At 44.8% G+C, this 24019-nt stretch overlaps 2 protein-coding genes across 2 annotated transcripts in view; both read right to left on the bottom strand.

Annotated features, from left to right (window-relative positions):
- LOC147605907 (uncharacterized) overlaps positions 1-18782 on the bottom strand; it is a 74305-nt gene extending 55523 nt beyond the window's left edge. The window contains exons 1-2 of the mRNA XM_086792850.1: positions 18577-18782; positions 18087-18110 (exon numbers count right to left, since the gene is read on the bottom strand). Coding sequence (XP_086648976.1) covers positions 18087-18110; positions 18577-18581 — 29 coding nt within the window. The 5' untranslated portion in view covers positions 18582-18782. The remainder of the gene's footprint in view (positions 1-18086; positions 18111-18576) is intronic.
- LOC147605909 (uncharacterized) lies at positions 1606-6597 on the bottom strand. The gene is made up of 3 exons (XM_086792544.1): positions 6518-6597; positions 2850-3248; positions 1606-2737 (listed from the first exon to the last, which is right to left on the bottom strand). Exons 1-3 carry the CDS (start codon positions 6595-6597, stop codon positions 1606-1608), a joined length of 1611 nt encoding a protein of 536 aa, XP_086648670.1.
- Positions 18783-24019: the final 5237 nt, after the last annotated feature.

Consider the following 24019-nt stretch of genomic DNA (forward strand, 5'->3'; position numbering starts at 1 on the left):
AAGTGTGTGTGTGACTCCCCTATCACACATGTATATTGCACTAGTACACATAGTGCACTTAGTACATTAAAAGTACTAAGTGTACTATGTACTATAACTTATGGACTTGTACACACTATAAGGGTGGGCATAATGCCTTTACCCCAACATCTACTGCTCATGCTCATGATTGCTTCCACAAGCTCAATAGCAAAACTGTTGCTCAGTGTAGTCCCCACTTTTGATCTTTTCTCTTTCTCATCGTTGAAAGGAAGCCTCTTGCTTCCGAGAAAGCCTATGCTCTGATACCACTGTAACAAGCCAAAAGGGGGGGGGAACCCGTAACAATAGATAGACCAACACTTCAAATACCAGACAGATAGTATGAAGACACAGCGGAAGAACCATAAATAATACAATAACATCGCACTAAGCCGGAACGGCCGGCCTCCCTAGGAACTTCTTTATTTAGAGAGAGAGAGAGAAGCTTCTACAATAAACCAAGGTGCGGGTGCATACAACACCGGATTTTCCACAAAGCATCAGCACAGCTCTTGCCCAGTGCCAAGACACACAAACACAACACGAAAAGCCATCCGAAAAAATCTCAAAAACAATCCCATAATCAGCTCACAAACAGTCCATAAATCAGCCTGTAACGGAGCCAAAAGAAAAGCGCCAAACACCAAGCCAAAACAACCCCAAAAACTGAGCATGAACTGTCCGGAGTCAAGACTTGCAAAGTCGGAAAAGAAAGACTTTAAAGTTGATAACATTAAATAGATATACTCAAAAGATGTTGGGGCCTAGGCGATACAAAATATAAGTCACTCGCTCTCATACTCTGCGCTCCCAATAAGAGAGGTGCTAGCCTCATGATCATGAGTGCGTGAAGTGTGGATGGGGGTTGTGTCATCCGATGAAGGCTCATGATGAGAACCATCTGTCCCACCCTCCTGTGCAATAGTTGTAGCTGCCTCCTCTTGTTCCATCTCCCACTGTGTAAAAGTATCAGCATTGCATCTTGCACTCTTGCCAAGCATGCGCAAGTTTGCGCTAATGAAGACAAGATCATTAGCTCTTTCCACCCCAAGCCGATTTCTTTTCTTTGATGAAATGTGACTGTAGGAGGACCATAATTGCTCTAGGCAAGAAGAGCTAATGGACTGGCTCAAGATCCAGATCGCCAACTATTGTAGCTCTGATCCATCTGATCCGAAGTCCTCCCACCATAATGCTGCACCAACCTTGAATCTGTCCTGCTGCGCATATGAGCCTTGAAATCATAGTTACCGCGGAACGGGAACGTTCCGAGAACGTCGGATGCTAGAACGGGAGCGGGAACGGGAGCGGGAACGGGAGCGGATCGGGAACGTCGCGGAACGCCGCGTCATATGACATGTCAGCATATGACACAAAAAAATGTAACTTTTTGTATACGGATAGCCAAATATGCTTCCTAATATTTGCTCCCCCAAGACATGAACATACATTTCTGCAAGCAAAACACACCCCCCCCCCCCAAAAAAAAAAAAAATTTCGGAACGTTCCGACGTTCCGAGAACGTGCCTTCGCCCGGAACGGCGTTCCGGCGTTCCAGGAAGGCGGAACGACGTTCCGTGGTAACTATGCTTGAAATGCCCTGTAATTAGAGAGCTGGTCTCTAATTTTGCGCCTGATTTCTGCATCCGACGTGAGGTGATCCAAGATGAGTCTCCAACCGTTGCTCACCTCTTTATCACCCTCCTGCTCTTTTCCCTGAAATTCTGGGTCCACCATAAAAGCAGCTGCATGTAAAGGAGAGGAATATGAGCTCCATCTCGCCACACAAAGCGAGTGGATCTCCTCATATCTATCTACGTCTGGCTCAAGCTTCTCAAGACTCTCTATCATCCGGTCCATGGCTTCATATACTTTGCCGATGCATGGCTGCATAGCATCAACAATCCTGAGCAAGTGGACAATGGGATGCACCATGGCGTCAGTACGCTTGAGGTCCTCCCAAAAATCAGCATCGTCGACCTTTTTCTTGCATGAAATCCCCACCTGTGTACATGCAAAAGATGAGGAGCAAAACTCATCACTAATGAATAGTTGCCGCACGGCACCCTGACAATCCTTCAAGCGATGCAACATAAGAAAGTTGTATGCAAAGCGAATGTCCGAGTACTTGAGAAGGACCTTTGTGGACCTCTTCCCAAACTCGGATCGAAGGTATGTGTGATTGTTGATGAAGGTCACAATTGCACATGCATCATCAATCACCGATTCAATCCATGACAATTTCCCAATATCTTTCAAAAGATTATTGAGACAATGTGCCATGCAAAAAGAGACGGTGATTTGAGGATACATACTCTCAAGAATAGCTCCCGCTGCCCTGTTTGTCGCCTCACCATCCGTGACGAAACCGATCACACATTCAGGGCCGATAATCTCGACAGCGCTACTCCACTCAGCAGCAAGTACATCCGCACTCTTTCCCGTCCCTGAAGCATCATGTGAGGAGACAAAGTACATCTCCCCCCGTGAGTATGCCACAAGACCATGGATAGACCTTTTCCACGTGTCACTCCATCCGTCTGCAATCAAAGAGACTCCATTGCGAGCCCATTGTCTCTTTGTGTTTGCCGCCGCTTGCTCAACAAGGCGTTTCTCCTTGTCAAGCATAGTGGTCCGCGAGGTTTCGGAGGATGGAGGTGTGTAGTGAGGACCATACTCGCCAATCTTCTTCACCATCGTTTTGAAGTAGTCGGACCTATTTATCATTTCAAAAAAAAAGAGGGTAAGTAATTAGAATGACAAAATGGTGACCCGTGAATCGTGACTCGTGAGACATGATGATGAAATCATGTGAGTGAAATACGTACCGTGCCACACGAAAAGCAATGTGGTCATGAAAAAAGAAGCGGGCCACCGCGGTATCAACCTCCTCCTTCTTTTTGGGATCCCAACTCCCCTCAAGAGTACTTTGCCGACGAGAGAGAGAGGGTGGACTAGGTTGCGGCATTGAGAAGGCGGTTTGTGTGAAACCTCGAGAAGTGCCACGAGGAGGACGTGAAGATGAAGATACACCACCACCTGATGTAGAACCTGATGTTTGGGTTGGAGTGACATAAGTGTTGGGATCCACTGCACGCACCCTTTGGCTTGCACTCAAAGCTTGATGGGCGGCAAGCTTTGCAAGAAGCTCCTTTCTTATCTCCAGTGTGACCCGCTCACAAAATTTCACCTCATGACCGGGCTCATGCAACAAATGGGCCCTCACCCTATTGGCCCCACCCACACGCTTATATGGGCAAAGCTTGCATGTCCATGGACGTGCACCCCCCGCATGAGTAGGAGGCTCGAAGTTGACCTCATCCCACCATGACCACCCATCCGTTCTACTCCTACCGCCCGCACGAGAAGAGGATGCCATGAATAGTTAGTAACTTAGTAGTAGTCTAGTAGAAGAGGGTGGAGAGAGCTTAGAGGGTAGAGTAGGAGAAGTAGAGGAAAGATTGAAGTAGTCTAGTAGGAGAGGGTGGAGAGGAAGGTGGTGGAGTAGGAGAGGGAGATAGTGGAGAGGAAAGCTTGAGTAGGAGAGGGAGATGGTGGAGAGGAACTCAAGTCTTGGAAGGCTTGAGTAGAAGAGGAGTAGCTTGCAACCCATTATATAGAATATGGCAGCTGGCTCTCTCTCTCTCTCTCTCTCTCTCTCACAAACTCTCAAACGGCCAGCCGCCAACGGCTAGTAGCCGTTATTTGAAAAAAAAAATAGCTGGAACTGTAGCCGTTGCAGACGTCCCCCCGTCCCCGAATGATGACGTCCCCCCGTTCCCCCGGGCGGGGACGGGCGTCCCCTGGTCACGTCCCATCCATACCGTCCCCCAGGCCGTCCCGCCGCCGTTACGCAAGTGTCGTTGTTCGGGACGGCGTTCCCACGTCCCACGTGGGCGTCCCGCCGTCCCCCTGTCACTATGCTCCACCAAGGAGACCATTAATGTTGCAAACGAAAACTCTCATGCCAACTACTAAAAGGCATAGAATGACGACTATCAAACAGAAAGTGAAGCTCATCCAGTACATCATGTCTTGCCTCCAAAGGAGTAAAATATGCAGTCGTGGGATTTTCTCCAGTCGTGGGCACTATCTGCTACTGGCCGACTGCCCTCATGGAGTTGAATATATTGCCCCTCAGCCCCCACCACTTTCTCATTCAGTTTTTCGGGATCTTGTGTATAGAGAAGAGTTTACACACCTATCTCTCTGTGTTTCTTGTGCTGATTATTTTCTGCAGTCTACTTGCTCTTGTCTGCCCAAGTTTGGTTATCATTTCCGCTGCATATTCTGACATGGTATCAGAGCCCTAGGCTCTAGGAGATCTTGGGCGTTTTTCTGAGCAAGAGGGGGAGCAACAGGTTGCTGATTGGTGGACTATTTCGGGCTGAACGGGAAGAGAAGGTGCAAGAGGAAGGCGGGCAAAGGTGCTGGACAGCCGCTTGCAGATTTTCAGATTTTTCCCACCCACCCACCCTTTCAGGTTACTCTCCGAGATGGCAGATTTACTAGAGATGGCTGAGAAGCACGTGAAGATTCCGACTCTCCCCACGTTCCCAGTGGATCGTCAGTTGGACGGGTCCAATTATGGCATCTGGAAGGTCATGATGGAGTCAGTTCTGGAGTCATATGACCTTGCTGATTTTATTATCATAGGGGTGCCACGGCCGGAAGCTGAGGAAGGGGAGTTATTATCGACGAGGAAGGACCGAGAGGCACAGGCACACATGTGGGACCGTGTCAACGCCAGGGTCCGGTCGTTTATTTTCCTCAATTGCACGCCACAGGTGATCAACCATGTGAAGCACATGACGCTGGCGAGAGGCATATGGGAGCACTTGGCTTCTTTGTATAACAGGGTGTCACCCATGAAGCGGATATCCTTGGAAGTGCAGATGCGGGTTATGAACCCTGCAAAGTCCTCGACGATGCGGGAACACATTAACAAGCTACAGGCCCTTCAGCAGGAAGTCCTTCAAGCTGGGAAAGAGATATCATCCGAAGATATGGCCATCACGTTACTTTCCCACTTGCCTGGTCAGTATTCTGCTTTCTATTCCTCGTTGATCACGAGTGGCAGGCTCAGCACCATTACTTGGGAGGAGCTTGTGCCAATGGTCTTGGACTAGGAGGAACGTTTCACGAACCCTCCTCACGGCAGAGGTTCGGAGGCCTTAACTGGCCAACGATCAAAAGGCCGTAATACCAACAAGGGCAAAGGGAAGGCTTCACCGGAGAAGTCTTCTGAGAAGAAGCCTGATCCAGAACGAGAGAAGCTGAAGGCCGAAAGATCTTGTAATGATTGTGGCGAGGAAGGCCACTACTGGAGGAAGTGCCCTAAGCGGACAGGGAAGAGTGTTGATTCCTCAGCCTCAGCTGCGAAGACTCCGGCATTTGTGCACTTAGAGATGGTGGACTCCGATGCTTCATCATCTTCGAGCGAGGAGGCAGTTGGCTTCACCGCGAAGGATACCCGGGAATGGATTCTCGACAGTGGTACTTCCAGGCACATGACTCCATCCCGTGACTTCTTTCTGAATCTGAAACGGCAGTCAGGTCGTATCTTTATTGGCGATAACTCCACTATTCCGATACATAGTGAGGGCCGGATGGAGATTATTCCCGACGGCAAGGGGGGCAAGCATGCTTCCCGTGTTCTTTATGTCCCTGCTCTGGGTTTTCATCTTCTGTCAGTGCATGAGGTATGCAAGACTGGCTTTCGGGTGGAATTTGAGGAGCATTCAGTTGCTCTAAGGGACCGTGAGACAGGCAAAGTTGTTTGGGAAGGCGGTGTGGAGAATGGCATCTACAAGCTCTCTGCACTCTCCTCATTGACAGGCTCTCAGGTCGGAGATTTGTGGCACTTTCGTTTTGGCCACTTAAATGTGGATGCTTTGCGGCGCGCCTTCCGGGACCAGATGGTGGTTGGCTTGCCAGATGTTGGTAATAGGCAAGGACGCTGCAGTTTGTTGGGGTAAAGGCATAATGCCCACCCTTATAGTGTGTACAAGCCCATAAGTTATAGTACATAGTACACTTAGTACTTTTAATGAACTAAGTGCACTGTGTGTACTAGTGCAATATACATGTGTGATAAGGGAGTCACACACTCATATCTTCATGAGTTGACTTATCCCCACAACTCTCTCTCTCCCTTGTTCTCTCTGTGTATGTCTCCCACATGAATCTCTAACCCTAATTCTTCTTCTCCCATTCAACTGGTATCAGAGCCATGGTCATAGCCTGTGGCTTGTTCTTGCTGGATACATCACAATCTGAGGACGGCCGAAACTAGTAGCTTCACCCCTTTAGAACCGTCGCCCTCTTCAGCTTTTAAAACAAGTGGGCCTTCTGCGTTGACAGAAAAAAAAAATCAAAAAGCTTCTTCGCTTCCTGTGTGTGCAGGCAAGGGGAAAGTGGAGCCCCTCTGCCGAAATGCCTTGGGGTGCATGAAGCTGTGGAGGATCCATCTAGGGTTAGTTCTGTTCGATCTCACAGAAAGCCATTGAGGATGGACATAACACCAAGCCCCCAGCTGAGCAACGTGTTCAAAGGGGGACCTGATTCTGCCACCATCACGAATGGCAAACGACTCTACCAAGTCTGGAAAGGCAAGCTCGTAGCGAAGCCCAGGCTGCAGCGCAGGTAGCCAGCAGCCAGGCGGACACGGAGTGCAGCGGCGTACCCAACTTTGCACGTGGCGAGCGTTAGCCACAAGGCGGCGTCAACAAACGAACATGTGCAGCGTTTGTTTTTTTTTTTTAGTTGGGCGCCGTGCGAAGGAGGGCGCCTAGTAGCCAGCCTGCGTTGCTGGCTGGGCACGAATGAATGCACGCTCGCCTTCGCCGCCTCTGCCTGGTGTGAAAAAGGAGCAGCTCCATCGGGTGATTAGCCACCCGCAAGCAGAAGCCCAGCGCGAGCAGAACCCCGGTGCCCGTCAACAGCACATTCAACAGAAGCCCGTGCATCAGCTACAGCTGCAGGAGCATCAGCATCAGCATCAATAGCAGCACCAAATTCATGAACTTTTTTTTTCTGCAACAAAAAATCAGAAATTACAAGGTATCTTGCTTCAATTTTTTTTGGGACTTGCAATTGGGCAGGTACAATCATTAATTGTGCAGGTACAGGTGCCGAATTGCTCAATTTCTGAGCAAAATTGGCAAAATTGGGTGACATTGGTCACAATCAGGATCAATTTGCAGGAAATTGGTCACAATCAGGATCAATTTGCAGGAAATTGGATGTCGAAATTTGGGGCTTTTGATGTAATTGTGCAATTAAGCACTCATACATGCTGTATGATGTGAGAAATCACACATTCGGGCAAAATTGCAGCAAATTGCAGTGCAAATCAAGGGGCTTTTGTGCCGATTGGGTTGATTTGCATGCAGGCACTCGCATTTGATGCTTTGGGCAATGTGTTGATGCCTGTCAAGCACTCAATGTGCCTGTAAATCAAGTGGCTTTCATGTATCGGATGTATATGTGGCCAGGGGGAAGCAATCCCGAAGACTCTGGATGCCTCCATGTGCGTTAATGTACCATGTATGATCAGAAATTGATCTTAAATCGAGGGACTTTTCAAGATTTTATGCTTGTTAAGCTTGGCAAAGCAGCAGGCAACACTTTTATGCCTTGAATCCTCAGAAATCAGCTTGCAGTCAAGGGGCTTTTGCCCAATTTCTGTTCGGGACTGTTGTATGCAGTGTTCGGGACTGTAAAAGTCTGATTTTCACTCTTTTGGACAGCCAGGAGAGCATTTATTGCTACTGTACCTGCTGGTACAGATTTGGTACAGCTTTGTACAAGTTTTGGCATGGCTGCACATTGATTTGAGTGAGCAAAAGGTTCATTTACAGCTGCTGTACTTGCCAGTACAGGTTTGGTATATCATTGGTGAGCACTTAGTACTGCTGTACAATACTTTGGAAGGGCAACAGAGCACATTTAAGGTGCTGTCCTAAATCTGCAGCAACCAGATTTTGGTGATTTCATCACAAACAGTGGGAGAAAAGTTGCATTCTTGCTTCCGTAGTGGGAGATAAAGCTTGGGAGAACAACTGTGAGCACTTTGTGTGCTTTTGGTGCAGTGTTTGCACATTTTGCAGGGAGTCAGGCATTGACAGGTTGCATATTGCTATGGCAACCACAGGTGAGAGCTCTTCATTGCTTCACATCAAGAAGCTTGAAGGCTCACATAACTATGATATTTGGCAAACCCAGTGCTATAATGTGTTGCTCCAGAAAAAGCAGCACAAGCCTATCAAAGAAAGGGGTGTAATGCCCGCTTCTCTTACTGCTGAAGAGTGGGAAGATATGGATGAGCTGGCAAGATCTACTATCATGTTGTCTGTGTCAGACTCATTACTTTTCAGCATTCGTGAAGAGAAGACAGCTTGGGGAATGTGGCAGAGATTGCAGGACTTGTATGCCCAACAAAGTGCCTCAAGCAAAGTGTATTGGTTGAAGAAACTCATAGGTCTTCAGATGAAGGAAGGGGCGTCTATGGCAGCCCATCTAAATGAGTTTAATGGTATTGTCAGCCAAGTTATAAATCAAAAGTTGGCGATGGACGATGAGTTCAAAGCCACTTTTCTCTTATGCACTTTGCCAAAGAGTTGGGATACATTCAGGACAGCCACTAGCAATTCGCATGCTATGCTGTCATATGCAGATGTTGAGGGTGCTCTTCTTCAAGAAGAGATGAACAGGAAAAACAACTCTGTTGGAAAGTCCAATGCAATGAATGCACGTGGGAGATCCCAACAAAGGGGAAAAAGCCAAGAACGGAGAGGGAGCAAGTCTCGCTCCAAAAAGGATTTGGAATGCCATTATTGTGGCAAGAAGGGACACATTAAAAAGCAATGCTACAAATGGAAAAATGATCAAAAGGAAAAGGGAAAAGGCAAAGACAAAGAGAAAGATGAAGCCAAAGATGTAAAGCCAAAGGGCAAAAGTGGAGTCAAGATTGAAGAAATCAATGTGTCACATGCAGGTGGCAGTGAGGATGAGGTCCTATTTACGTCTTCACTTGATGCCCATTCACTTCTTACAGGTGGTCATGGTATGCACTCATGGATCATTGATTCAGGTGCCTCCTTTCATGTCACAGGTTGCAGAGACTTGTTTGTCAGGTATACTGCTGGCAATGAAGGAGTGGTTTATTTGGGTGATAGCCATGCATGCAAGATTCTTGGCAGAGGTGATGTGAGGCTTGTGTTTTCAGATGGCTCACAGCTTATGCTCCATGATGTCAGGCATGTGCCTGAGATCAAGAAGAATCTGCTTTCTACTGGACAGCTTGATGATGCTGATTATGTTACCACATTTGGTCGTGGAAAGTGGAAGATTAGTAAGGGCTCACTGGTTGTTGCCAGAGGCTCTAAGGTGGACACTCTTTACTTTATGCATGCAGGTGTTTGTCACCATGCTAATGTAAATGCAACCGAGCTGCCGGAAATCTCTATGTGGCATAGCCGGTTGGGACACATGAGTGTCAAAGGAATGGAGCAATTGTCTCGTTTGGGTTACTTGCCTTCTCTAAAGTTTTCAAGTTTTCAGTTTTGTGAGCATTGTATTTATGGCAGGCAACTCCAGTGCCCCCAAAAGAAAGCTCTTGGACAGAAAGATGCTCAGTTAGAGCTTGTGCATACACATGTATGTGAGATGCCTAAGCTTTCTTTGGGAGGGGCAAAATACTTTGTGTCTTTTATTGATGATGCCACACGCAAGGTGTGGGTTTATCCTCTTCGTTTGAAGAGTGATACATTCTCAGTGTTTCAGAAGTTTGTTGCTCTTGTTGAGAATCAAACTGGCAAAACACTGAAGGCTTTGCGTTCCGACGATGGTGGAGAGTACATGTCCAAACAGTTTCAGGACTTTTGTGATGCTAAAGGCATCAAGAGGGAGCTCTCTACTCCTTATGATCCTCCACAAAACGGGACAGCAGAGAGGATGAAGAGGACCATTCAGGAGAAGGTCCGTTCTATGTTGTCACATGCTGCGTTACCTCATGGTTTTTGGGCTGAAGCTGTTATGACAGCCGTTCATCTTATAAATAGGTCACCTAACACGAGGCTTGGTGGGAAAGTGCCAGAAGAAGTATGGACAGGGAAGCCTCCGTCATACAAGCACTTGAGAGTGTTTGGTTGCGTTGCGTACGTGCACGTACGTAGGGAAATGCGCACCAAACTTGATCCTAAGTCTCACAAATGCATATTCCTAGGATATGGTGACAGAGGTGAAATGGGGTATAGACTTTGGGATCCCGTGAATAGAAAGATTATACGCAGCAATGATGTCATTTTTTATGAAACATGCATATATAAGGAGCCTGCAAGGCAACAGGAGCCTGGCAGAGTCATCTTTGATGATGATGGACATCATGGACAACAACCAAGGGCTGTAAATCAGCCATTACAGCAGGAAAACCAGCCCTTAAATGGTGCTGAAAATGGTCCAAATGGACAGCCAGAGATGGCAGAAGATATCCCTATGGATATACCACAGTTAGAAGAAATACCGGGCATGATATTTCAGCCTTATGGCATGGAACAGGAGCCACCAATGGGTGATATGCAGGCTGGACAGCAACCTGCAAATGATGGTCATTGGGTACGGAGGTCCACTAGACCCTCCAGAGCCCCTGACAGGTTTGTTCCAGGGGTTGACTACTTGATGCTCACTGACTGTGGGGAGCCCTCATGTTATAAGGAGGCTTTACAGAGGGCAGACAAGGCTCTTTGGGAGCGTGCCATGAAGTCAGAGATGGATTCTCTGCACAAAAATGGAACATGGAAGTTGGTGCATTTGCCTGCAGGCAAGAAGGTTTTGCCATGCAAGTGGGTTTACAGGCTCAAAGTTGCACCTGATGCAAAGCCAAGATACAAAGCCAGGTTAGTGGCTAAGGGCTTTAAGCAGGAATATGGTGTGGACTTTGAGGAGATCTTCTCTCCAATGGTCAAAATGACCACACTTAGAGCTGTGTTAGCTTTGGTTGCACATGATGATCTGGACTTGATTCAGATGGATGTGAAGACTGCTTTTCTTCACGGTGATCTCCATGAGGAGATATATATGCAGCAGCCAGAGGGTTATGCAGTGAGTGGAAAGGAGAAGCTTGTATGCAAGCTGAAAAAGAATCTTTATGGGCTCAAACAGGCACCAAGGGAATGGTATCATAAATTTGATACATTCATGAAATCCCAGAAATTCAGGAGAAGTGACATAGATCACTGCTTGTACACCAAGAAAGCTTTGGATGGCAGTCTATTGATCCTCATCTTGTATGTTGATGATATGTTGATTGCCGGGAAATCTCGTAAGGAGATGGATACCTTGAAGCAGAGGCTGCATCAAACCTTTGATATGAAGGATTTGGGTGATGCAAATCACATTTTGGGTATGCGGATACTTCGGGACAGAAATCAGCATGTGTTGTATTTGTCTCAGAAGGAATACATTGGCAAAGTCTTGCAGAGGTTCAATATGGACGGGGGGAAGAAGACTAGTACTCCTTTGCCTCCATATGTGAAACTCAGTGCTATGGACAGCCCACAGTCAGATAGTGGCAGGGCTGATATGGCCAAGATTCCGTATGCTTCAGCTTGTGGCAGTCTCATGTATGCCATGGTTGCTACTAGGCCGGACATTGCATTTGCAGTGGGAGTGGTTTCTAGATACATGGCCAACCCTGGCAAGAAGCATTGGGAAGCAGTGAAAGGTGTCATGAGATACCTGAAGGGCACACAGGATATGTGCATTTGTTTTGGCAAACAGGATGCATTAGTGCATGGTTACACGGATTCGGATTATGCCGGTCATCCAGATAACCGGAAGTCTACTACCGGTTATGTGTTTACATTCACAGGAGGTGCTGTGTCATGGATATCCAGGATGCAGAAGTGCACAGCCTTATCTACTACAGAGGCCGAGTATATTGCAACCACAGAGGCTTGCAAGGAGGCATTATGGCTATCTCGGTTAGTGGTTGATTTGGGTTATACAGGGGATATTCCATTGTTGCATTGTGACAATCAGAGTGCCATCCAGTTGGCAAAGAACCCTGTCTTTCATGCAAAGACGAAGCATGTGGATGTGAAGTATCACTTCATCAGAGAGGTGATAGAGAACAAGCAAATTCAGCTTGTTAAGATTCATACGGATGACAACCCGGCTGATCTGTTGACAAAGAGTTTGCCTCCGGAGCGGTTTGCTCATTGCAGACACTTGATGGGCATTGGATGAGGCCATTTTCAGCCTTGATATGGCCTTGTATATTATCATGTACATGCTGATTTTTCTTTTCCTTTACTTAAGGGCACTTTGCCTTTAAGTGGGAGGTTGTTGGGGTAAAGGCATAATGCCCACCCTTATAGTGTGTACAAGCCCATAAGTTATAGTACATAGTACACTTAGTACTTTTAATGTACTAAGTGCACTATGTGTACTAGTGCAATATACATGTGTGATAGGGGAGTCACACACTCATATCTTCATGAGTTGACTTATCCCCACAACTCTCTCTCTCCCTTGTTCTCTCTGTGTATGTCTCCCACATGAATCTCTAACCCTAATTCTTCTTCTCCCATTCACAGTTCTTGCATACGTGGTAAGCAGCACAGGGAATCCTTTCCGAAGCAGGCTTCCAGGCGGGCTTCGAAACCATTGGAGTTGATTCACACTGACTTGTGTGGACCACAGCAGATACCATCCTTGGGAGGATCTCTCTACTTCATGCTGCTTGTTGATGATTGTACCAGATTCACGTGGGTCTACTTTCTTTCTCAGAAGGACCAAGCTTTTGCTCGGTTCAAGGATTGGCACGTGATGGTGGAGAAAGAGTCTGGATATCAGATCAAGACTCTCAGGGCTGACAAAGGAGGCGAATTCTCCTCGACTGTATTTTTCCGGTTTTGTGCAGATCATGGCATCAAGAGGGAATTGGCCAATACCGGATCGCCTTCGGAGAATGGAGTTGTTGAACGTAAGAACAGGACTGTGGTGGAGATGGCGAGGACCATGCTGGAGCATCGTGATCTTCCTCGTCCACTTTGGGGTGAGGTTGTGGCAACAGCTGTCCATACCATTAACCGCTCTCCGACGACTTCTGTACCCCATATGACTCCATTTGAGGCATATTTTGGCAGGAAACCCGATGTCTCGCACTTCCGTGTCTTTGGGAGTGATGCGTATGTACATATTCCGAAGAAGCAGAGGGGGAAGCTTGACTCCAAGTCCCGCAAGCTGGTATTTGTGGGGTATAACTCTCTTTCCAAGGGATACAGGTTGTCTGATCCAGAGAGGAACGAGATTGTTGTCAGCCGGGATGTGGTCTTTGACGAGCATGTTCCAGCATCCACTGTCGAGGAGCCGCCACTTCTTGGAGATCCAGAGGAGTCTGATGATGATTCCCAATCTATCACTCCAGTTGATCCACCTCAGTCATCACAGGAGGTTGGAGCCCACAGCTGGAGTTGAGCCCCCGTGACCACAAGAGGCTCCACGATCTGTTCGAGTACCTAGGTGGTTGTTAGACACCCTTCGGGAGTCAGGTGTCACGGAGCTACCCTCCGAGTGGACCACAGAGGACAGCCCTCGAAGATCACATCGAGTCCGAGATAAAAGCAACACGGCGGAGCTTCTTCAGGTGAACTATGCTCTGATGTCTCGTATCATGCGGGATAAAGAGCCCACTTCCGTAAAGGAAGCCCTTTCACAGGGAAGCCATACAGGTGGAACTTGATGCCATCGAGAAGAACAACACTTGGGAGTTGGTACCGAGGCCGTCGAAGCGGTCAGTCATTGGTGTCAAATGGGTCTTTAAGACCAAGTACGCGGCTGATGGGTCGGTGGACAAACACAAAGCCAGGCTCGTGGCTAAAGGTTATGCTCAGCGGCCAGGCATCGACTACGAGGATACCTTTGCACCGACAGCGCGGATGACCACGATTCGGACCGTTCTTGCCCTTGGTTCTTCTCAGAGGTGGCCCGTGTACCAGATGGATGTAAAATCTGCGTTCCTTAATGGTGACCTGTAGGAGGAGGTGTATGTTGAGCAGCCTCCAGGCTTTATTGTTCCAGGATCGGAAGGGATGGTTTACAGGTTACGTAAGGCCTTGTATGGTCTTAAGCAGGCTCCGAGGGCTTGGAATCAGAAGATTGATTCCTTCTTTATTCGGACTGGATTTCAGAGATCGGTTGCAGATCCGAACCTGTATCTCTTTCGGGAACGCGGCATGGTCACACTTATCATCCTTTATGTGGATGATCTCATTCTCACCGACGGTCATGTGGAGCACATCGGAGTGACGAAGGCTGCCTTGTCAAAGGAGTTTGAGATGACCGACTTAGGCTTACTCCACTTCTTCTTGGGATTGGAGATCTGGCAGACCCAGAGGGAGTTTTTCGTCTCTCAGCAGCGGTATGTTCATGAGTTGCTTGAGGCCTTTGGGATGGAGAACTGCAAGCCTATTACTTCGCCGATGGACCCGAACACAAAGTTAACCGTTACAGATCCTTGTGAGCCAGTTGATGCCTCGCAGTACCGGAAGTTGGTTGGTTCATTGATCTGGTTGCTGAACACCAGATTGGACTTGAGCTTCTCCGTGGGGCTGTTGAGCTCTTTTATGCAGACGCCATTGAAGACTCATTGGGATGCAGGATTGCGGATCTTGCGGTATCTGCATAGTACGAAGGATCTGGGACTCTTTTACACAGGAGGGAATGGAGTCAAGCTCCAAGGTTGGAGTGACTCAAATTGGGGAGGAGATCCAGACACGAGGAGATCTACTTCAGGATACACTTTTACCCTCGGCTCAGGAGCAGTTTCTTGGAGCAGCAAGAAGCAGCCAACTATTGCCCTTTCTTCGACAGAGGCAGAGTATCGGGCTGCTTGTGGTGCTGCTTGTGAGGTTGTATGGCTGCGGAGGCTGCTAGGCGAGATTGGGTTTCCACAGAGGGAGCCCACAGTCATCCAGTGTGATAACCAGAGTTGTATAGCTATCGCTCGGAACCCGATTTTCCATGCCCGGACCAAGCATATAGAGATACAGTATCACTTTGTACGTGAGAAGATCTTGGCGGTTGACATCTTGCTACTTTATTGTTCGACAGAGGACAATGCGGCGGACCTCTTCACGAAGTCTCTACCTCAGGCTACGCTCAGGCGGCACTCCAGCTCCCTTGGGTTGGTTTCACAGCCAGGAGCTGAGAGGGGGTGTTAGAAGTCATCTCCTGTCTATTTGTATACACCAGGGCCTCTGTTGTGGATGTGCTTTTTCCTAGTGGTGGGAGGGCTACCATGTGATGCCAGGAGCACCCCAATGCTGGCCGACTCGACTTTCTTCAGGCGTGGGCATCAGGGCTGCTGGCCGACTGCTTTTGCACCAGTCGTGCGCATCAGGCTGCTGGCCGACTGCATTTATGCAGTCGTGGGATTTTCTCCAGTCGTGGGCACACTCTCCTGCTGGCCGACTGCCCTCATGGAGTTGTATATATTGCCCCTCAGCCCCCACCACTTTCTCATTCAGTTTTTCGGGATCTTGTGTATAGAGAAGAGTTTACACACCTATCTCTCTGTGTTTCTTGTGCTGATTATTTTCTGCAGTCTACTTGCTCTTGTCTACCCAAGTTTGGTTATCATTTCCGCTGCGTATTCTGACAAAGGTAAGGTGGGAACAAAGTGTGTGCTGTTCCAGGTCAGCCCTGAGGTAAGGTGGGAACAAAGTGTGTTTGATTAAATTAATGGTTAATCATCTAGAGATCTACGCTTCCCCTTACATGTACTTTGCTACTCCAAATCTGTACAGGGCTGAAACCTGTTGTGTAAGGACTGCAAACTGCTTGATTCAAGCTATCCAATATTGAATGCTGAGATTTGACCCAAGCTTTAATATTTATAGGCAAAACTCTTGTTGGACTGTCAATCTTTTGCAAGCTCAAAAATAATGTCATAAAAATCCCTTAATGCGTTTATATTGCGCTAAAAAATACACAACCCATGGCCCCTTAGCTAGGATGGTTTACACATGCCTCAGCTGCCTAAAATTGGTCCAAAACTGCCCCTAAATTGTAGGATTATGTCCACGTGTCAACAAATTAAATGGTGTGTGCATTGGGGAACAAAATTATCCCGTTGCTCGTGCTGCTCATGCTGATAAACAAGGAGTGAACTCCTTCAAGACCGCTCTATGGCGTAGAACTAAGTCTCAAGGGTCGTTGCAATATGAACCACATTCGACAAAGTACAAGGTCGATGAACAAAAACAAGCATGTGCAAGGACAGATTCAAGCCATCCACAAATATGTCCATCTACTCCTTCCGCTGGATAGGCTTTTGAAGCATGAGTGACAGATTCCTGAAACTGATCAACTACTCGATCATTGGCTCAGCCTGTTTTCTCCCATTGCTCCCGTCACCCGCGTTGGTAAGTAAGGAGTGAACTCCTTCGAGACCACCCTATGCTACGACGGTCATCTCCTCATGTCTAACCACATGATGCTTCAAGTAGTCCTCCCACCATGACAAGTTGGCACCTATCAAAGCTGTCCAGACAATGTGCAAGAGAAACCAATCCAAACCACCTACTACCTCCCATATGCAGTCAACCCCCAAGCCCAATTGGTGATTGTCTCACCATCCATCTTCTTATTGAATTTAAGACGCTTCAACATCTGGGCTTGCACCCTACAGAACCGCAACTAACTGCATAGAAAGCTCTTGCCAAAGAGTTGCTATTTGTGCCATCATGTGGGGAGAAAGCTGCTATCATCTCATCTATGGCCATGATAAAATCTTAAAAGCTTGTGTAACTTTTTCCAAATCCTAACTATGCTTTCTTTATTTAAAGTTGATCCCTACTCCGGAAGGCAACACACACATGATGTCTGAACAGTGAAAAGAATATCTTGTAGGAAATCTAGGCTCTGATAGCAAATATAAACCATAAAGTGCTAACTGAGAAAGATGAACAGCCAAAGACTTGCACATAACAATCATACACTAGCTGATGAAGCAGATTTCATGCAAAGGAACAAGCGCTTAGGACCCACAGAAGAGAAATTGGAGCATCAGCACACACTTGAGCTCGAGCACATGAGGTTGGTATTCGAGACAAACCAAAATCAACGATGACTACAAAATTTATTGGTGCAGGTGCGTGTATACATATATACGTGTGTTTGAGTGCACGTGCACGCCTGTACATACACACTTGGATAGACATGTATGTATGTGTATGTATTTTGTATGTATGTATGTATGACGGTAGGTAGGTAGGTAAACATACATACATACATACATATGTACATATAGATAGATAAATATTATATGTATATATGTATGTAGACAGATAGATTGTACTTGCAAGAAACGGAAAAAACAGTTACTCAAAAGGGTCAAAAAAACATTTCAGGACAGGTAGGGGGCCGAAACATGTTTCTATCGCCAAAAAACATTTCGGTAACCCTGGCTGGAACATTTCAATAGCTAGAGGGACATGCTGTTTGCCGTTTCCCACTACATCTCACCCAAATCAACATGCATGTGTAAGAAAATCTTCATCACATCAATTCATTTCCCTTTTCTTTTCTCACAAACCTTGAAATTCATCCCCATAATATGATCATACATATGTACAAACAACCATGAACTGAAATTCAGCCCCTTCCCTCCCTCAACCCTCCGTGCTGAGGTGGCATTTCCATTTTTGTTTCTGACCCCTTGGGATTGCCGTCCCTGTTGCAGTTTCCCTCAACTGTGAGATAGACAGATATTATGTATATATCTATCTATCTATCCATCTATAGATACATACATAAATACATAATGTGTGTATATGTGTGTGCACTTGTTGTGAGTGCGTGCTTCCATTCAAGCATGTGTGCACATGGACATGTGTATAGATGTGTATACATGCTTCCATTCAAGCATGTGTGCACATGGACATGTGTATAGATGCATGTAAAGCAAAAAGAAACATTAATTATCTTGATCCAAGATCAAACTCATCCAAGAAAAAACATTTCAATAAATTTTTGAAATCTTTGAGCTTAAGTCTTACCCAAGGGTCGGCCTCTCCTTAGTGCTGCAAACAAATCATTTAAAAAAACAAAAACATCAGTAAGTGTCCTTCCCAGACCAGCTTCCCAAAAGAAAGATCACACAACATTACACTAAATCATGGCAAGGGTCTCAATATTTTTTCTTCATGGGGATCGAGTATAAAGTCATGAGTTTGATTGGATTAAACAGTGTTCACCGAGCATCACTAACAATCACTCAGTTATATTAAGAGATTATTGCCAATGAATACAACTAAATGGTCAAAAACCTCTTCAAAATGGGCACAATGTGTAGATCGGAAGGCCAGGGGAGCCCAGAATGGATTAATAACAGAGGACCCAAATGGCAGAAAAGAGCCGATCTGGAGAGCCCAATGTGACAAATCATGGGAAAACACTAAAAGACAGACAAAGTGCACACAAAAATAGAAGGAGAAAACTGCAGAGTTAGAGAGAGAAAAACGCAGGAAGGGAGAGATGAGATCTTACCTCATAAACTATGACTGGGTTTGGGAGAGGAGAGATCCTTCTGAGGCTGGAGGAGCTCTGTCCGAGCTGCGTGTGCTTCAGCGGCAATTTGGCAAACGGGGAGAGTGCAGAGAACGTGAGCTTAGAAAAAGAGTGGGGCAAGTGTGGGTGTGAAGAGGCCTTTGTTCTCTAGCCTAATATGAATCAATACATGCTTACATTTTTCCAGTAACGTACTTAAATGTACTTCAAACAAATTTATAATCACATTAAGTCCTCCCAATGTGGATTTCTTGAGGCATATTAATTCCAACCTAAGGATAGCCAAAGGTAGCCAAGGTGATAACCTTAGCCTAGGTTTTGTTTTGATAACTTTATATGTTATCAAATTCTCGGCTCAACTTTTTGAAACAAGGTGGTTTTCTACATGTGAGTCATGTGTGTGTGCAAGCGCGCGCATGTGCACTATGCAACCACAGCGATACATCTCTCTCTCTCTCTCTCTCTCTCTCTCTCTCTCTCAACCTTCTTATATGTTGCTGCATGCCACCACTGCTCACCCTTCACTTGGGTAATGCCCTACTATTGCACGTTTTATGTCCTCTGTTCTGCCTTGCCTCCCCAACTTTCATGTTTCGCTATCGTTGTCCCTTCCCCACTTTAATGTTGTCCTTTGTCCCCTTAACTCGAGCTTCGTGTCCTACACCCCTCCCTGGCTTGAGTTACTTCTCCTCTCCAAACCTTTACCAATTTTACAAGTCCATGTAAATACTAAAGCATTGACACTTAGCTTTTAAAAAAAGAAGAGCAAGCTAGGCTATTGCCCATGAGCCTCCTTAGACCAAGTTCGACAGGTGCTCTTGAAACCACTAGGATCATGGGGAGACACACCGTCCAACCAAATGCCAACCGGTTCATCACTTCAATCAAATTGCTATAACCGAAAAATTAATAAATATCATAAAAACACAAGAGAGAATCATTGGGTGCAATCTATCCCCCCTTAAGAAGTGTCGGCTTCCTTCCACTTCTTGAGTATTTATGTTTTATTAATCAAGAATAGCCCATAAGCCAAAAATAGATGCACGCTTATGCATGGGCTTGCCCTTTACAAAAATGAGGGTTGCTTTTAACACAAGCTTAGCTAAATTGTTCCTATCTAAACATTAAAGGATAATTACAAAAAGAACCCCAAGGGCTAATTCACGTGCAAATAAATAAATCCACACCCAATATAACAAAAGTGGGCGGCTCAATAGGTCCATGCTCGAATACATCAAAATGGGTGGCCAACTATAAAATCTTGTAGTGAACACTACGGTAAAAATATCAAAATGAAAACCATCCCGGTAATAGCTTGCACCATATCGCCGCCATCACGTCAATCTCACCAACCTACAAGGTTGTCCATTCAAACACACTACGAGTTAGCAACACATGCCACAAGTCCACAGGCAGCACATAAGTAATAAATCCACACTTAGTTCCAGCTATCCCTAATTTCATATGTCCTAAACATGGAATATTTGGAATCACCCAAGTGCCATGCTTTGAACATAGTGGTGATTAGGCGTCCCCAATTAACCACAGAAGGATGGACGGACAAATCGTGACATCCTTCCTGCCCGGGAGAGCAACTATCCTCAGTTGCATCATATCAACCGGCCCGTGTTTGAAAGTAACATTGAATGATGTCGGGATAGGCGCGGAAAAACCACTCAGGCATCCATTTCACATTTTCACGAAAGGATGATTTTTGAAGGTCAAAAGATATCTATTATATGCATTATCTGTGCGAGTAGGAGTGGTCTCATGGTGGTCAATAATAGCCTCAGGTTGAAGTTCTTCTACTTGGTCAACAAGACTAGGTGCTTCCTCATATACAAGATGTGTAGGAATTGGTCCCCTCTATAAGGCCTCAAAAGACTAATATGAAAAGAATTATGAATTCTCCAATGAGAAGAAAGTGAGAGCCTGTATGCTAGGTCATTAATCTTATGAGTAATTTTAAAAGGACCATAAAAATGAGGATCTAACTTAACAACAGGATTAGTCTCAACACTTTTAAGACGTCTCTTTTCAATACGAAGCAAAACATATTGACCTTCTTGAAAAACCATGTGCTTCCTTTTCTTATTAGCTTGTTTAGTGTATTTCTCTTGTGCATTAGAAATAGCTTTACGAACATGATCATGAATGGAAGTGAAATCAATGATGAATTGATCTGCAGCTTCAATAGTGTGTGACAAACGAGTGATAGGAGTAGGTAAAGCTTTTCCATAATTGCAAAAGGTGCCTTTCCAGTGGATGAATGCGGTGTGTTGTTATATGCAAATTGCAAAAGGTGCCTTTCCAGTGGATGAATGCGGTGTGTTGTTATATGCAAATTGCAAAATATGGATATACTTATACCATTGTTTAGGTTGTGATGAAACATATGCACGAAGTAAATCCAATATTGTGCCATTTGTCACTTCTGTTTGACCATTAGATTCAGGATGAAATGCAGTGGAAAAATCCATTTTAGTGCCTAGATTATCAAACAATGTAGTCCAAAAATCACTGCAAAACTTAGAATCTCTATAAAAAACAATCACTTGAGGTAAACCATGATGTGTAAAGATGTGTTTAACAAACAAATGGTCCAAATCATATGCTTGTTTGCTAAACCTATCAACAATGGTCCAAATCATATCATTATGGTTCGTGCAGCTTGATGTGCAGTAAGAGTCTTTTTACAAGGAATAAAATATGCTTGTTTGCTAAACCTATCAACGATAGTCCAAATCATATCATTATGGTTCGTGCAGCTTGATGTGCAGTAAGAGTCTTTTTACAAGGAATAAAATATGCTTATTTGCTAAACCTATCAACAATGGTCCAAATCATATCATTATGGTTCATAGAGTCAATGAAAAACCAGTGATAAAATCCATATAAATCTGTTCCCAAAGGAGTTTTAAGAATAGGAAGTGGCATGAGTAAACCAAGTTTCTTACGCTTATAACTTTTTACTTTTTGATAAACATCACATTCAGACACAAATTTAGCTACATCATTTTTCATTTTAGGCCAATAAAAGTCATTAGAAATAGTCTGGAATGTGGATGAAACACCTCGATGCCCCGCATAAGGTGGCTGATGTAATTCCTCTAAAATAGAATGTCTAAAAGGTCGAGTAATGCATAATCTTTTCTGGAAGAAAAGATATCCATAATCATAGGAATACTCAAAAGGTGTTCAATGATTTTCTCTCAATCTAGACCAAATATCACTAAAGTTAGGGTCTTGGTCATAAGTTTCACGCATAGAGTCAAAAGATGTATTCTCAATCACAGAAATATTTTGAATGGAAGGTCTTCTACTCAAAGTGTCAACAACTACATTTTCTTTACCAGGTTGGTATTGAATAATAGGCTGAAAACTTTGAATAAAAGCTGCCCATTTAATATGTCTACCGAAATAAGTGGTTGAGAAAGGAAATGTTTGATACTCTATTGATCAGTCTTTATAAGAAATTCTAAGCCCATCAAATAATGTTTCCAAATTTTCAATGCATGGACTACAGCAGACAACTCCTTGTCATAGGTCCTATACTTACTTTTAGCAAGACAAAATTTCCTACTCTCGAAAGCAATAGGATGACCATCTTGCATTAATAGCACCAATGCCCTTACCACTAGCATCAGTTACAACCACAAAGAAAGGACATGAAAAATTAGGTAATTGTAACATAGGTGTAGGAGTAAGTGCATATTTTAATGCAAGAAAAGATTTCTCTTGAAGTTCGATAAGTATTTCTAACTTTTTCCTATCTTTATTTTTTTCGACTGATCTACCTGCACTTCCGTCTATTCAAGAGCAACTCACAGCTTTACAAGCACAATTGGTCAATAAACGAACTCATAGACTTGCATTAGAAGATCAATTGAAATCATGTAAGAAGAATAAGCATGACACTGAAGGCGATAGTGATGAAGATTCTATTCTTCGAACCATGAAAGCAACTTTAAATGCTCAAACGGCTCGAAAAGAATCTCGCATTAGTCGCCAAGCTTTTTTCTTTTCAGAATTTTAATGGAAAGAAGGACGCACGCACTCTTTTGGCTTAGATTAGCCAATTCGATGACTATTTTTTGGGAGAGAAATTTTCTGAGAAAGATAAGGTCAAGTGTGCTATGAATCACTTGATTCAGAATGCTGCTTTATGGTGGAATGCTACCAAGAATGGTCAGCATAAACCTCGTACTTGGGAGGATTTTCAGCACGAAATTAAGAAACATTTTCTACCTCCTCAGTACAAGGCTAAAGCCCTACAGCATTGGGATACTCTTAGGCAATTGAAAGGAGAGGATGTCCAAACCTATATTGAAAAATCTTGGAATGCTCTCATTCAAATGAAATCTATAGAAAAAGTGCATGAAAAGCATCTTAAAAGGAAGTTCATCTCTCAAGATTGGATCCAAAGATTAGAGCGGAGGTTAATATGTTTCATCCTCACACTCTTTCCTCTATTAAATCTCTTGCTCTAAATTGTGAAAAGAAAAATGGTGTGCCCAGGTTCCAACAGGAGAATCGTGCTTCTAAATTCTCCAAAGATTAGACATCTTCTAGTGGTTTTGATAGGCGTTCTTCATTCAAGAAGCGACCTTTTTTAACAAGGGTCAAGATCAAAGAAGCCAGCAATTCAACAACAACAACAAAGCAAAGATTGGTAACAATAGTAATGGAGCGAGTGGAGAACCAAAGAAGACAGATGTTCCACATTCATTGACTCGAGATGAAAAAGCAAGCAATGTTCGATGTTACACTTGTCATCAGAGGCGACACTATGCTAATAAGTGTCCAAATGACACTAACAACAACAACAACAACAATAAGACGAAGCCAATGGCATGACTTAACATGGTGGATGGAGATGAAGACATTGGCAATGAAGATGATGATGATGCTTTACGAGACGATGACGACTACGAGCCAGAGTCTGATGGTAACGAGTTCAATGGTAAATCTGATCAAGAAGGTACTTCTAACCTTGATCCTCATTATTTTTCACCACATACTTTACTTAAAATGAAGGGAAAAATTCAAGATAAGGAAATCACAACCTTGCATGATGATGATAGCACACACGACTTTATTTCTAAACATCTTGCACGTGCTCTTCATCTTGACATGATTCCTTCTCATTTTAAAGTAAAGGCTACTTTTCAAAATCAAAAGTATAATTGCACTAAGAAAGCAAAGAATCTTGCTTTTTCTATTGCACAATTTTCGGATCAACGTACTGTCTTAGTAACACCTTTGCATGGTATTGACATGATTTTGGGAATGCCTCTTCGACATGAGTACACACCACATATTGATTATGCAAAGCACACAATGTCTTTTATGCATCATGGAAAGAATGTTTATTTGCAAGAAATTTCTGAGGGTAAGGATCGACCACTTTTGAGCCATACTC

The sequence above is a fragment of the Cibotium barometz genome, chromosome 58 (genome assembly GCF_041138505.1).
Source record: "Cibotium barometz isolate CiBa-2024 chromosome 58, ASM4113850v1, whole genome shotgun sequence".
Lineage (NCBI taxonomy): Eukaryota > Viridiplantae > Streptophyta > Polypodiopsida > Cyatheales > Cibotiaceae > Cibotium > Cibotium barometz.

Excerpts from the sequence above, each read along its gene's own strand:
- LOC147605909 (XM_086792544.1), bottom strand. The coding sequence starts at position 6,597 with ATGGTGGCAGAATCAGGTCCCCCTTTGAACACGTTGCTCAGCTGGGGG. Across the intron at positions 3,249-6,517 it reads TCCATCCTCAATGGCTTTCT|GGTGAGGGCCCATTTGTTGC; the intron begins GTGAGATCGAAC and ends TGGGGCCAATAG. Across the intron at positions 2,738-2,849 it reads ATTGCTTTTCGTGTGGCACG|GTCCGACTACTTCAAAACGA; the intron begins GTACGTATTTCA and ends AATGATAAATAG.